This window comes from Periophthalmus magnuspinnatus, chromosome 10 (assembly GCF_009829125.3).
Source record: "Periophthalmus magnuspinnatus isolate fPerMag1 chromosome 10, fPerMag1.2.pri, whole genome shotgun sequence".
Classification (NCBI taxonomy): domain Eukaryota; kingdom Metazoa; phylum Chordata; class Actinopteri; order Gobiiformes; family Gobiidae; genus Periophthalmus; species Periophthalmus magnuspinnatus.
In genome coordinates, this window is record NC_047135.1 from 29,400,510 (window position 1) to 29,416,110 (window position 15,601).

The 15,601-nt window shown below is 39.1% G+C and overlaps 1 protein-coding gene across 7 annotated transcripts in view; it reads left to right on the forward strand.

Moving 5' to 3' along the window:
* diaph2 (diaphanous-related formin 2) overlaps nt 1-15,601 on the forward strand; it is a 400,637-nt gene that overhangs the window by 255,457 nt on the left and 129,579 nt on the right. For all 7 annotated transcript variants that reach the window (XM_055224546.1, XM_055224547.1, XM_055224551.1 and 4 more), the window contains one exon: nt 12,106-12,230. In XM_055224546.1, the coding sequence (XP_055080521.1) occupies nt 12,106-12,230 (125 nt within the window). The remainder of the gene's footprint in view (nt 1-12,105; nt 12,231-15,601) is intronic.

Consider the following 15,601-nt stretch of genomic DNA (forward strand, 5'->3'; position numbering starts at 1 on the left):
TTAAACTGGAGCAACTTTCACAATTGCTTGGGGCAGGGGTGTCGAACTCAATTTCACCGAGGGCCACATGAACAAAATGGTTGCACTCAATTTTGTATAGATGTAAAAAATATGACTGTGTAACTGCATATCTCCTAACTGACATTTTAAGACAGTCATACATTTTAATTTACCTTGTCGCGGGCCACATAAAATGATGTGGCCTTGAGTTTGACATATGTGGGTCAGAGAATCGAACCTGAAACCTTCTTACTGTGCGGCGTGCAGGCTAGCCACTTAGCCACCATGCGTGTTGCTCAGTTCTAGTGATGAAAAAAAAAAAATCTAGAGAGTTTTCCATAGCTAACAGCATGTATTGTTCATCTGTTTATCTGAAGTCACTCATAAATCGATATGAGATACAAATACGATGACAACCACTCGAACTAGAAATTCACCTCAATATGTATGTACATATGTACATGTTTATAAATCAGCAGCTCATCTATACAAAATCTACCAGTTCCTTTCTTTGGCGCCATGACAAAAAGTATATCAGACTGCCTAAACTAAACTAGCCATTGTCACATTACAAATTAAAATATGCTATCGCTAGTTGTGGCCGACCTTGTAATTGCTTGACAAAATGTGCTCAATTAAAACCGAATGAATTAGCGGATGGTAATGACTATGTTTACAACCTATCCACTTTGTTAGAATGCATGCGAGCCTACACTCCTCCTCAGGCTACGGCGGCTACAGTCCCCTACGGTGTCTTTCATCCACTAAATAGCTTTCTAGCCTGCCAAGCGCACACCAGCAGCTCATACTTTTACCCCTGTGACATCAGAAAGGTATCATAACAATATCCGTGAAATGTCACCGCAAGTAAGTGCACGACAAGCGTTCAGGTGGTGCTAGATTGTCAGGAGAGGAAGAGTAAATCAACATGTAACCCTGGTCGTATTCTTATTCTTGTTATTGCGCCGGGTTCGTATAGTATCCAGCGCTGACTGAGTTCGGCATGGGGGAATTGTCATCACCCGCGGGTCAGTGTCGAAACTTTCCCATGCATCAAAATATATTGTAATTGACTGCATTGGTAATTCCTCCCGAGATCTGGCACCGAGGTTGGAGCGCTGATGGCTGCCAAAAGCAATAAAGTCTCCCAGACATGACCCCCACTGTAAACACAACCTCCCATACGCGCACAGGTTTACAGTAAACTGGGAATTTTTGTACCGCTCTGCGCTTTCCAATAAACACGGGAGGGTGTTTATATCTTCATGGGGACTAATATCTGAATACACACAACATTCGTATGGATCTGACTGCTTTATGGGGGCAGAAGTCAGGCCCCCGTGATGGGAATTGTATATTATTAGATCAAATCAACATCATGCTTTAAAACTATCATCTGTAATTACATTGTCTGACCCGCCCCGTTGTATTCTCACACCTCACCACTAGATGCTGTCTACGTTACTTCTGTCTGCCAGCTTTGTCCCGGCAGAAGAAGATCAGAGCCTGAACAAAGGACAGGTGAGGGGTGAGGGCACAGGTTTGACATCTGCCGTCTACTGGTTAAAAAAAATCTAATAAACGTACAGAGAAGGGAGGAAATAATGACTATGGGTGACATTAGCTCAGATGGTAGAGTGTTAGTCCACTGATCTGAAGGTTCTTGACTCCCAACATAAATATAATTGGTAGAGTGGTCAGATCTATTGACCCACAAGTTGGCGGTGCAATTCCAGCTCCCACAGATGAATGCTGTTGTTGTGCCTTTGGCTAAGACACTTAATCCACTTCACCGTCAGTGCCTGCGTACATTGGTGTATGAATGTGTCTGTGTGTGTGAATGGGGGAGTGGTTCCTTGATGTAAAGCCATTTTAGTGCCTTGAAGGTGGAAAAGTGCTATGTAAATAAATGTGACCACTGGTTAGCATCAAGCTCCAGAAAATGAAACTAAATCAAGGTAATGTCCCTAAGAGGCGTGGAAATCCCTTCATGTCTATTTCATATTATTTGTTTTTTTTCCCCCCTTTTTCGACACCCACTTCTACATGTGTTGCATGTTTTATTACCTACCCTGTGCATTAAGAATATTAGAAAGAAAAACTATAACTTTGCTGACTTTTTATGGCATTGTTGGCAGGATACGGTTATTTGAAATAATTGTGCTGCTTTATTATGTTCTGCAATAGTCAACACATAATCACATCCAAGAAATTTGATTAAGCCTTTTATAGACGACAAGAGCAGGTGTTTGCTTATAGCTTCGAAGCTGCAAACTGGCAAGATGGCAGCAGCTCAAAGATGCACAGATGCAGTGTTAGGGGGGTGGATTCAAAAGTTATGCAAACATGCAAAAGTTGTATACCTTTTTTGTTAATTGTGGTCATATAAAATGTTTTGGATTATTTTTTTTGTTTTGTATGTGGTAGTGGTGTCTGACTATGGTTTTCTAAAATAAATTGTTTCTAGTTGAAATCCCTCCACAACGTATAGTTTCATCCAAGCATTTGTTCATCAGTGCAAGGTACTTTTATGTACACCTTTTTGTAATACCTGTACATTCCTAGCTATTTATGAGGCTGAGCAATTTCATTGCAACTATTTGATTACAGCTTTTTTAAGTATAGCATATTAACTTGACATATGTCTTAAGATGAAAGTGAAAAAGAAACACAGTAATGACCTGCATATAAATGCACATCAATATAAGGTTTGCCTTACATTGTAAAGCCATTTTTAAATATAGTCTTATAATTCAACATAAATACTATTCGGCATTCTGTGTTTTTTTTTGTTTTGTTTTTTTGCCTGGCTGGCTCAAAACAGAAGAATAAGTTATAATGCAGTACTACTGTGACAGTAGTACTGTCTGTGTAGTCATTCAGGTATAATCCATAATAAACGAAAAATTCAACAACAAAAGGTTGTAGGAGTGAAGACGTTTCACTGCTCATCTGAGCCACTTCTTCAGTTCTGGTCAGATCACTGGTGGATTCCTGTTCAAGCAATTTTTGTTCGGAAAGACAGTCCTTCCTTAAACATGAATGGGGCCTTAGACATCATTTATCTCCTATTTATAACTACATCCTCAGACCCAAATCAAGACAAAGAAAACAATAGTGCTAGCCAGTATGCTAATAGGTGTGAGGGCACCCATTAGGGGCCTGAATGATTATGACTCAGGCACAGTTCACACTTAGTGTAGCTCATTAGACCGAGCCTACAAACAGAAACTGTAAACAATAGGTGTGTTAGTTTCAGTGTAGTTCGCTCCTCCATTCAAACAAATATAAGGTAGTGACCAGTGATCTGACCAGAAATGAAGCAGTGGCTCGGGTGAGCAGGGAACATCTTCACTCCTACAACTTTTTGTCCAGTTGACAGATTTGAATTTTTCATTTACAGTGCAGTACTATGGTGATATTAATAGATCTACAGTCAAGTGTACTACTGCTGTGCAGAGTAGTCAATTTATTATTTTTTATCTGGGCATAACGAATATTCAGCATACTCACAGATGCAAAGATGTGATCAAAGTAAGAAGAACAGTTTAAAGCACAAGTTGGCTAGCTAAAGTGCTTTGGTCTTAAGTTTATAGGCTACTTTAGGTAATTTACATGTAAATAACATGGACCGACTCCTGCTGAGAGACACTGTGGGAATGAAACATCGTTAGCACATTCACTGTTAAATAACCAAACTGTAGCCTCTATAATCAGCACAAGTAAATAAAAAGCTCATGTATGAAAGAGCGACACTACATTATCTCAAAAGTTTTTTTACCATTTTTACCATAATGTATAGCTGTTCCTGTTTTAAAAGTAATTACATTTTTTCCCGTTGAATGTGATTATAATTATGATTAGCGCTTTGCCATTTGCTGATTTACCTTTATGTATTTAAAACCATATGATTTCTGTCTTGCAGTGAGACAAATCCCTCATTATCATCTCGGCTTTTATCTGCGGATTTCAAGTAAATGCAAATTAAAAGAGGAAATAGGGCAAACGTAAAAGGATTTGCTTCTTGGTGTGCATGTGCAATTAGTGGCAGATTTGATTATAAAGCAGAGGTACCAGATTTATACGCACTAGTGTTGTCACGATACTCCCCCCCCCCCCCCCCCCCCCCCCACACACACACACACACCCATATAGAGTTGCAAACCCCGACTATTCACAGCTAATAATGTGCACCTTGGTTTCCTCCTTGTCCGTAAAATTCTCTCATTTACCACCTCTGTTGTTTCTGCTGTTTTAACATTGCGTGAGCCCAGGTAATCACAGAGAACAATGCGGGCTGCTTTGTCAAGGCAAACAATATCACGTTCTGCGCTACGTCTTTGATTTTAGCTGAAAGGGGGACACGTACACTCATGTTTATGCTTTTGTCTCCAAGTCGCCTTCTCGTTTCCAATTCACTTGAAGGTGCCATCAACAAGCTGTGTTTTTTTTTGTTTTTTTTTCCTTCCAGGCTCGTCAACCTTCCCGTCGTTCTATATTAAGCTCTGAGCATTTAAAGTAGATGCACTTAATCATTGTGTTTTTGTAAACTGATCAATAGGCAATTCAAGTGTCATGTGATGGATAAAGCCGTGTAGCTGATGTGTGCTGGCCCTCCAAGGTCACCCTGCTGTCCGCACATCCTGTCCCTTTCTCAACAATTTGTTCACCTCTCTCCTTGCACATATGGTTAGATTGTCCTATTGTTTGACTTCTTTTTTATTTTATCTCAAGGGAAATTCAGCTATGGAGTTTTGTTTTGTTTTTTTTTTTCCTCTATAGCCTTATTAACTTGATATTAGCAGTGCAGAAGATGCTGCGCCTGTGAGATGCTCAGCAGGAGCATACTTCCTGCTGTGTGATTTACCATCATTATCACAAATTAGCTCTTAAACTTTAATGTCTTCTTTGGTCTCTAGTTATTGTCTTGATTATGAATCTTTAAATTAACCTGTGTAGAAACCAACACCAACAGTCTATACCAAAAAATTTATAATTAATCAATAAATAACTGACTGATGTGCTAACTTTTGTTACGTTTATATAATGTACATCGCTTTGCAAATGCACACTGTAGTTTAAACCTAAGCAACACTACTATTGTGTAATGAGAATAATTTGTGTAATGAAAATAATTCATGTAAATATAGTAGTGCTAACATCATAACTGTCACCAGCGTCTGTGCTGTGAATTGAGCCGATAGTGACAAATTTCACAGTTTGGGAACATTTCCATTTAAATGTGTATTTTCTTCACTTATTACTCTTGAAATGCCTATACACTGACACATATGCAGAAGTGGTTTCACCTTGTTCCTCACCTCATCAGCGTCCTACTCACTCTCTTGAACATATTTACACAAGGCAAGTTTATTTGTACAGCACAATGTGTACAAAAAGTAATTCAAAGGTCTTTACAGAATAAGAAAGACATTAAAATCACACAAATCAAAACATAAATAATCACAAATAATAAACATACAATTAAAACTTTTCAGTCATATGCACAGCTAAACTGAACCGTTTCCAGCCTGGATTTAAATTGTTTAAACTGTTCCAGGTTTTAGCTGCATAAAACTGAAACACTGATTCTCCATGTTTAGTCCTGACTCTGGGCACCAGCAGGAGGCCGGTCCCTGAAGTCCTCAGAGTGTGACATGGTTCATATGGCACTAACATGTGGGAGATGTTCTTTGGTGCTAGACCATGAAGAGACTTGTACACAAGCAGAGCGGCACAAGTACTCTTTGTACATATGATACTTGTTTAATTGGCAAGTTTCTTCATAAATGACCTTAGTCCGCTCAACGTCATTCTTGTTTGTAATAGTACATTGATTAAACCCTGATTTCTTTATGCTAGGCGGGCAGCGCTCTTAAGCTTCTAATTGTTTTGAACCGTTTGACTGCATGTAAAAGAAAGTATCAAGTAAAGTGTGCTTCCTTACATTATTATTGTTTGGTATTATAGTGGCAAGTACTTTTCATCCGCTGCCTGTTTAATCAAAAGTGGACACCAACTCATTCTTTTGTAGTCTTAAGTGTAACAAATGTGAAATATAATGCTACTTATATTACCGACTATAAGTATATAAACCATTTATGTCAAAAGGATATACTGAAGTGTTCTAAAGTTTACAGTGCTTTCTACTTTGCCTTGGCATTCTTGAGTAAACCAGAGTGAAAATCAACAAAAAACATTGAATAAAACCACTGAAAAAATACTACTGGAGGGTGCAAGTTATTCATGTCACGGTGTCAGAAAGTTTCAAAACTCAAAGTTGCTTACATTACCATAGCTTTTGCCAGGGGTGCAAGTGGAGTACTGTACTGGTGTAGAAATAGCCGATAACTAAAAGCTATGTGCATGTAAAATAAAATAAATAAATGAAATTATTAGGGCAGTTTTCTTACAAACATAAAACAGTCAAGGTTACTGTATGAATACAATAGATCAGCCCACTCTTAATCTTCATATTAGCCGGGTTGAACTGGTGTATTTACATGAAGAGAGGAGCGATAATTATCTGTAGGTATTAGACATGTAATGATATTAAAGGGGCTATACCTAATTTTTATTGAACAAAATTTGCCACATTACTGATGTATATTGTGAAAGTAACTGTTAAGGTCAAAATACAGTCACTGTGTGTTGTATGTATTTAATTATAAAGTGTTTTATCCTCTGATAAAAAGAAATGTTTCTGTTAGCATGCTAATGTTTGTTATTAGCATTACTGTGATGGCAAAATTCTGCTCTCTAGAAGTTGTGAAACATGCTTATGATCTCATTGCGGGTAATAATTAGGATTCTATGAATGCATACACACTGCAAACCATATATTAAAAAAACGTAGTTGTTTTCTCATTTTTAAGACGGTAAATCAGACATAGTGCCTTTAAAAACATATAAGTTACAAACACATTTTATATATAAAATAAAGTGCGATTGTAATGCATTTGTAACCTCCAAGAAACCTCCAAGGGGAGAATACAGGGCAAGACCAAATGCTTACCTAGTTAACTAGAGTCTACATGAAGCAATTAAGTGAATTTTAAGACTTTATTTTGCATACTTAGTGAAGCCAACATTGCATAAGACTGTGAGACCTATAGGCCCAGATTAATACTGTTCTGTGTCAGTGACACTCTGGCAGGAAGCACTGGTAGTGGTCATTAGTAAAATTTAGCATGTTTGTGAATTCCCATCTGCCTGGAGGGACAGACTGTAAAATGGCCTCTTTCCTTTGATCCTTTTATGAAGTGTACTCGGATGAAGCCCGTTTTCTATGTTTGCTCCCTTGAAGATAGCAATGTTATTTTGGTGGTAATTTAACTAATGATATCCCAGATGAATCCGCTCTGCATTCTGACTCCCCCGGACTATAAAAGCAACCACTGCTCCTTAACTTAATGTATATTATTTTATCAAAAGACAAGCAGACTTTTATAAAAAAAAAACAAATAAATAAAAAAATTAAACCGCATGGACGACCCATCTCTTCAGGTAACTGTCATACAAACTTGTGTTATCTGTTGTCAGTATAAAAGTATCTTATCTGACATGTTCATTATATTTACAATATCATTCTCTTGACATCATCACATTGACATCTGAGATTGTCCAAGTCAGCAAAATGTATCATTAAAGGTGCACTATGCAACTTTTCTGCCACCTACTTGTCTCCATAGAGTCATAAATGCTTTGCGGTGTTTTTATTGTTCAAAAACATCTTGAAAAGCATGAGTGGGTCATCTCACAGATCTGACCTGTAACTTGGTCTGATGGTGTCATCTGCTTGTCTCTGTGGAGACTGACACGTTTAATTCCATATTGTGGAACATTCATGTCAAAGCATCTCTATAGAGACGGTTATGTAGCAGAAAAATAAAACAATTAAGGGCCACAGTAGCTCAGCTGGTAGAGCCAAAGGTTTTTGGTTCACATCCCCCTCTTGACATAAACATTGATGGAAACGGACTGACAAGTTGATGGTGCAATTCCTGCTCCCACAGATTAATGCTGTCATTGTGTCCCTGGGCAAGACACACATCCCCACTGTCTGTGTACACCGGTGTATGAATGTGTGTGTGAATAGGTGAATGGTTCCTTAATGTAAAGAGCTTTGAGTGCCTTGAAAGTAGAAAAGCGCTGTATAAAAATGTGACTATTTACTATTCAGTATTTATTTATGACTCAAACTTTACTAAACCTTACTGAAATGCTTATGTCCAGATCCTTAAATATTGAAATAAATATCTCAACACACAAAAACGGTGCTTCAAAATCCTCAAACATACTCCTAACAATCACATCAGATACATGTACCGGGGCAGTATGTTACCCAACACTCCTGTAAGTACTTTACCAGTGTCTTCTCCAGCATTGATCCATCCATCCCCAGTTGCCCATTTTGTTTGCAGCCATTAGCGAGACTGAGATCATAGTGACAAGAGCATGAGGCCTTTCAGTGAAGACGCCTGTCATGTGATAGTGTGGTTTTCCCACTCCTCTCCCCCGGTGAGAAGAACTGTGGAGAGGGGAGGAGGGTCCAATATGTCCCCCCTCTCTTCCTCTCTCTCAAACGTCTCATAATGACACTGACCTCAGCCCTTTTGCTTTTTGTAGTGTCTCTAGGGTTATGGTGGCAGACTGTTATGTGTGTTTGTGTGTGTGTGTGTAGCTTGGAGAACAAAATAGATCCACAATGCGACTGTCCAATTCTATCATCTGAAAATGAGAATAGAGAGCGAATCAAAGCAGTGAAATTGATGTAATGCAAGACTGGATTGACCCTCGTGTCACTGAGGTCAGGTCAGGTCTCTCGGCAGCTTGGCTTTCCACCGTTGATTTCTTCTTTTGAATTCCACAATACCAGTGCAGTTGTTCGTGCGCATCTAACATGATAAATTATGTCAAATTAGACCTTATTTGCTGTTCTGTAGTTATATTTGCGCACATTTGATTAGCAGATATATGTGTTAAGAGGTTAGTTTGATAGAATTACTTAGTTTTTTAAAAAGCTGGACGTTATCTATTAGGCTCTTCACATAACAGTTTAATTTGTAATTTTATGAACAGTGGCTGGGAGTGTACATTGACTTTTTTTATAAGGCCACTTACAGTGCGCGGCAGTCGATTTATTGGTCTGTACTTTTCAGTTTCAGCTCATGCAGTGTTTTAATTAAACTATAATAAAGCATAGAATCATGTTATCATAGGGCTCTCTTTTTCATTAAATCCACTATGTCAGTTATTGGCTTGGTTTTTATGCAACTCATTTAATAAAGTAGTTTAATAACATTCCCGTGTAATCACTCGCCATCATTTATTGTAATTATTGAATTATTTGTATAATTATTTGAAATGATCCCTATTAGTTGCTACCGTAGTAAACAGTAGTATTATTGTCTTCAAGGTCCTCTACTACATAATAAAACAATTCCAAAAAATATAATAACAGTAATAATAATAACTTTATTTATATGGTGCTTTTCTTAACTGTTTCAAAGCGGTTTCATTGCAGATTAAAAAGCAGGCACAACTCACAGATTAAAACAGCTCAGTACAGAGTAAAAAATAACCGTGCTACTGTACAGATGTCATTTTATAGAAGTGCCTTTTTAACTTACAGAGACCGTCGTTCTTAGTTCCTCAGGTAAGAAATTCTGTAGGTTTGAGGCTCTGATAGAGAAGGCACGGTCCGCTCTAGTATGGGGGGGTTTGGTCTGAAGAACGAAGTGAGTGACCACGAACATATGGGCAGAGGTCAGCAGTATAAGCGCTTTAAAAGTTATGAATACAGTTTTAAAATCTATTTGGAAGTTGATAAGGAGCCAGTGTTGGGAGGCTAGTATCACTGTAATGTGCTTATGTGTCTTTTTAACAGTCTTACCGCAGAGTTTTGTACAATTTGGAGACGTTTCAGAGATCATAGTCTATCCTTGAAGTGACAAGAGCGTGAACATTTTTAATCTAGGTGAGCAGGTGAAAGAAAATGTTAAATTTTTGTAATTTTTGTGTAAAGTTTAAGCTTCTTTTTTTTAAATATGAATTTGTGTTTACCCCCAGGTTGCATGGAATTTGTTTTACCAGGGACAATAAATTCTTAATTCTAATTCTTGGTTATGGTCGATTTTCTGTCTTAGAATTGTTTAGTGAAAAACAATTTGGGTTATGTAGGTATTTATATCGTTGAGACAGTTGAAACACGTGATAAAGCATTAGGATCATTATTAGCCAGAAGACAATGGAAATTAATATTATGTTTTCTACAAAAATATGACCAATTGGAAGCATGGAAATTGTAAACAAAATGGGACCTAGAATTGACCCTTGCGGAATGCCACAAGAAAGTTGTGCTAAAGATTATGAGAATTGTCCCATTATTACTGAAAAAGACCGTTTTGATGAATAAGATGAGTCATGTGAGTGCTGTGCCTGATTGTCCCACCCAGCTTTCCAGTCTCTAACAGAGTCTTAGTCAGTATCAAAGGCTGAGCTAAGATCAAGCAAGACTAAGATGGAACTTGCCCCACTGTGTGCTGCTAGTTTCAGATAATTTGTTACTTGTATAAGCGTGGTCACTATGGTCACATGTCGGCAATTAGTTGAGAGGAAAAAGATTTTTGTAGTACTTTTAAAATAAATGGCAGGTTTGAGATAGGCCTAAAGTTATTTAAATCAATCCAAGTGTTGGCTTTTTAAGAAGTGGTCGTACTACCGCATGTTTGAGAGAGGCAGGGAATTGAGGGAGTAGTTACGGGGCGGTTCACAATAGAGAACAAGTGAGGGCCAGTTGTATGGAAAATGACTTTTAGGAACTTTGGGGGTATGACGTCTGAGAGCTAGAGGAGTTTATATGAATAGTGAGCTATTTAGAACTGGGCTTACACAAAATATCTGCATTGTCCATAGGTGGGGTGATAATATGCCTTATCTCTATTTTATTTTTGAACTGAACAAAGGACTGTGGAGGCATTTTTTTTTATTAATCTTGAATCATGGCTATTGTGACTTATCAGATTAGATACAACTTTTTGATAGGTCAGCACCAGTTTGGTGTAAAGGTCCACGAGTGAGAGCTTGAGAGGTAAGGCAGGGAATTCAAGTTGGATACAACTTTGTGGTCGGACATGATAAAATCAATAATGTCTACATTTTCAATTGAAATAGAATATGATAATATTAGGTCAGGAGTATGTCCTCTAGAGGGAGAAAAATTTAACTCAACATGTGAATGCTCCAGCATTCACATGTTGAGTTAAATTTTTCAACAATTTTAATAAAGTCAGAAGCTAAACAGTAATTCCACCACGACCAGACAAACGAGGTTGACTGATACATGAATAATTTGGAGGACATGCTTCATTCAGTGGCGCATCATAGCCTGGGCTTAGCCAAGTTTCAGTGATAAAAAGCAGGTCAGTGTTATTAGACATTATTAAGTCCTGACATAAAAAGGATTTATTTTCAGGGGCCTTACATTGCTGTCCCCTATAGTTGATAACTTTGGGGTCTCTGTTTCAGTACATATTTCAACCTGGACTAGGTTATTTTTATGGATAAAACCCTTCCTAACTACGCTCTTTGTTTAAATAACCTTGACTGGAATAAAAAAAATACATACAATGTATGTATACATATAGTATTTAAAAGAAAAACAACAATGATTTATGTACAAATTGAACAGTATTAAACATACTGTATGATGCATCTAAAATAGTCATTTTGTTAGATCCCCATGTTTGTGCATCAGTTGAATTACAGCCTTACACACGGCTTGAGTTCTGGCCCGTGTCTCACTTGATCCCATAAGACCAGTCTGTTTGAAGTCAGGAGTCCAAGGTCTGATCTAAATGCCGAGGATTTAACAGCATCTCCAGCAGCAGTGATTACATTGTGATTAATGAGCACACTGTACACATATGCTTCCAGGGTTTCTAGGCCACACAAATGGATTATGCAATGAGTAGCATGTCCCAACATAACCACAGTCATTTATGCATGGAGAGTGTTCAATAGTGCTATTTTTTCCCTTCTTGCTGTTTCTGAAATAAAACTGGCTTGTTTTGTAACAGAGTTTGTGTTGTATTGTTTTGACAGTATCGGCTGAGATCCTGAAGAGCAGTTTGGCGACAATGGAGCGACACATCCAGAGGCTGGAGAATGACATCACCAACTTCCCCAAGACTGATGACCCACAAGACAAGTTTGTTGAGAAGATGTCTATATCCTTAATAGGTGCCAGTATGGAGGTTAATTTATTTACAGAGAAATAGGTAAGATGTTTGAAGGCCGCTGTATCTGTCCACGGTCGAGGTAAAGGCAGTGCTATTTTTGTTGTCCCTGCCAGAGGTAAGCAGTTTAAGTCACTTGGTGTGATAGGTGGCACCCAGGGGAACTTGTGGAATGGAGCGGGCTGCGGCTGCCTTGCTGTGCAGTGTTGATCAGATCTCTGTCTTCCCTCCTCCCTGGTCCCTGGAGTGAAATCATGCCTATGGCTATTTTTACTGGCCTGTGCCATCACTGTCCCCTGGGGACTCTAATAGGGGCTCCAGCCCCTCGCACCAACTTATCGCCTATCCCCGATGTTATCTTCTGCCTGGCCATGAGCCTCTACACAGCCATCCGTGCACTATCTTCTCTTGTGGCACCTCTCCTGTTTCGATAACAGAGTGTTTCACTTAAAGCCCAACATCTGGGCTCCCAAATTGAATTAGCCATGTCTCTGCACTTTCTTGAATGCCCTTTTCTGAGAGGAAGGTCCTGGCTCTATACGTGTGATCAATGGTGGAAATCAAGTCTATTTGTCAATACCATGAGGCAAAGGTGACTTTTCTGACAAAAACAGCACATTGGTTCCTTTTATCTTCTCTCAGACATTATTAGAATATAAAAGATTTACTCACTAGTCCTTGAACAAATGAGTAGGTGTCCCCGTATGTTAGGCACTAGCACAAAGGACTGTTTTTAACCTGAATTTTCCTTCCTTTGGTTGAAGATTTATTGAGGTTGAATTTGCACATTGGGTGGTAGTCGAGTAATAGCTTTCTAACACATTACCAATCTGCTTCCAGTCAAAGAGGGGCTCTTAAATTTGTGTAATTAAAAAAGTGAAGCTGAAATGTCCCTGGTGGGGACTCCCAGGCAGAGCAGGCAGCTCTACCCACCGATGTCAGTATTGATTCCCATGCTCCTCTGAGAGCTACAGTCTGGAGTGAGAGAAAACGGAGAAGTAGAGATATAGTGTAACATGCACTGTCTGTAGCCCCTCCCCTGTCTGCGGCCCTCCCCTGTCTGCGGCCCTCCCCTGTCTGTAACCCCTCCTCTGTCTTCCCGCCCTGAGAAAGGTTCACACAGGTGGATTGGCTGTGACCTCAAAGACCCCTCCTCCCTCTTCATCCTTCATTTAACCTGAACCACGTCTGACAACAAGAATACAGGAGTTCAGGCATAAGGAGACTTAGCTGCATCATTGTAAGCCTAAAGCAGATCCACAAAGTATTATGTAGTATCCTTTATAGTCATTTTGGGTATAAACATGTTTTACTCATAATTGAGTAACATAATTTGACATATAGATCCACATATAGTCCCTATTCAGAATGAGATTGTATAGCTCAAGGGGCTTTCCAAGAATACACTTCAAATTCAACCTCACTTTGTGTATGTACAGGCCTCATCACATATACCCTTGGCCGTGTAATAACAAAGGCAGATGTATGACTGCGCTAGTCTCATTGTATTAACCACTCTGCAGAAATCGACTGTGATTACGCCTTTCCTTTCAGCCCTTGGAGGAGCAGTGGCCCATTTGCTTGAACACACAGTTTGTGCGAGTAAATACAAGCCACTTCTCACAAGTCTGTCATCGCAGATAATGTTTTCTCTCACTTAATACCACCTCTGAAATCAGGTGCTGGCTGCTTTTGTGTGAGCGGGCGCAGATGAAACTGAAAAGCACAGACTCATCGAGCAAACAGGAAGATGAAGAGATAAAGCGCAAACTGTGCTTGATTTGCCGAGGTTTTAACTGGGAGTGTTTGCAGTGGGCTTATGTAGAACCGGAATCTGCCTTGTGCCTAAGTGTTCGAACAATGCCAGCGCGCTGTACTCCGCTGTATATTTTGGGTTGACATTTTTCTCTGGTACACACGAGACGGGCGACATACCAAGACAGACATACCTTTTTAAAACCTCTCTGTCACGGGATTAAAAAAGGGGATGTTGGCTCCTTGAAACGTGACAGATGGATGAACAACAGGCTCTAAAAGTCATACATTTGATGCTTGGGCAACCCTGAAAAAGTTAAGTGAAGCTGCATTGTGTTGACGGTTGGCCCGCGTGATGAATGAGGCAGTATAGAGGCTTGTTTGTGTAACAGAGGCAGAATAGGAGTCATTGGCAGCCGGAGCGCAGAGGGGCCGAAGCTTCACTCTTGCTCCTGTCAACCGTTTCCCTAAGATTAATTTGAGGAGGCCGCTGTCACTGTGAGGTATTTTACATGTAGTATGGGCCCCACAGCGTGATGGTTGTAATTAAACGTTCAACAATGAATTATGTTTACATATTTTAACACCGTATGACTGGTGTTTCCAATTTTGTGCTTTTATATGTGAAGACAGAGCGGAGTTTGACTAGCGTATATTAAAGAAAATGTGTTTGAAGCAACAACATGTAATTTTAGCCACAAAATAGACTAAAATCTTCCACTACCTGCCACCTCCAGACCTTTACCTTTAATTATTTTTTGCATTCATTGGCTTTTTTTACATGGCATCTTTGGTCTGAAATTAAACTCCTACATGGCAACCTACACTAAGCAATCTACATTCATAATTTAAAACAGTAATGAGCTTAAACTAATTTGCCTCTGCAAAAAACACTGTTGACCATCATAAGAAGTCTGTTTACCAGCTGTATTAGGAGCATCATTAGGTTAATTCTGCTTAATGTGCAACATAGTTAACATTTAGTTATTAATAGAACAGGAAAATAAATACTGGCATGCGATTACACAATAATTGCAGTGAGGAATATTGTGTATTAATAGACATTGACATTTTTATCAGCAGAAAATATAGCTTATCCGGCAGTTTTTTTAAAGAAATATGCGACAGACTTGAGAAATTATTAGTACCATTTAGTATTAAAATGTATGGGAGCAACAGTGTGAGGATAAGCCCGAGTGGAGTCTTTAATAGCTGCTCTTTTTTATTGATACATTTTTCTCTTTCCATTACCGTAATATATGCAAATGACCAAATGGGCTGTTTGTTCAGCAGTTTAGTGATATCTGTCTCTAGTAATGGGAGCGCACAAAAGCTGTAGAGTTGAGCCACTGGTCCCTGGGGAGCACTAGTTCACATCCTCTGGTCCCAGGATAGTGCCTTAAAGTGTGGCTCTGCATACTCTAATATTAATGCTGTAGATAGTCGTTCAATGGGGGAGGGGGGGATGAAAAATCGGACTGAACCTTGATGGATGCCCCAATACATCTCCCCTGCAATGCCTGCAACGCGTTAGTCCAGGCCAGTGGTATTTAGCTTAACCTTTCATATCCCATAGGAGTCAGAGAGCATCACTCCAACCCATCCAT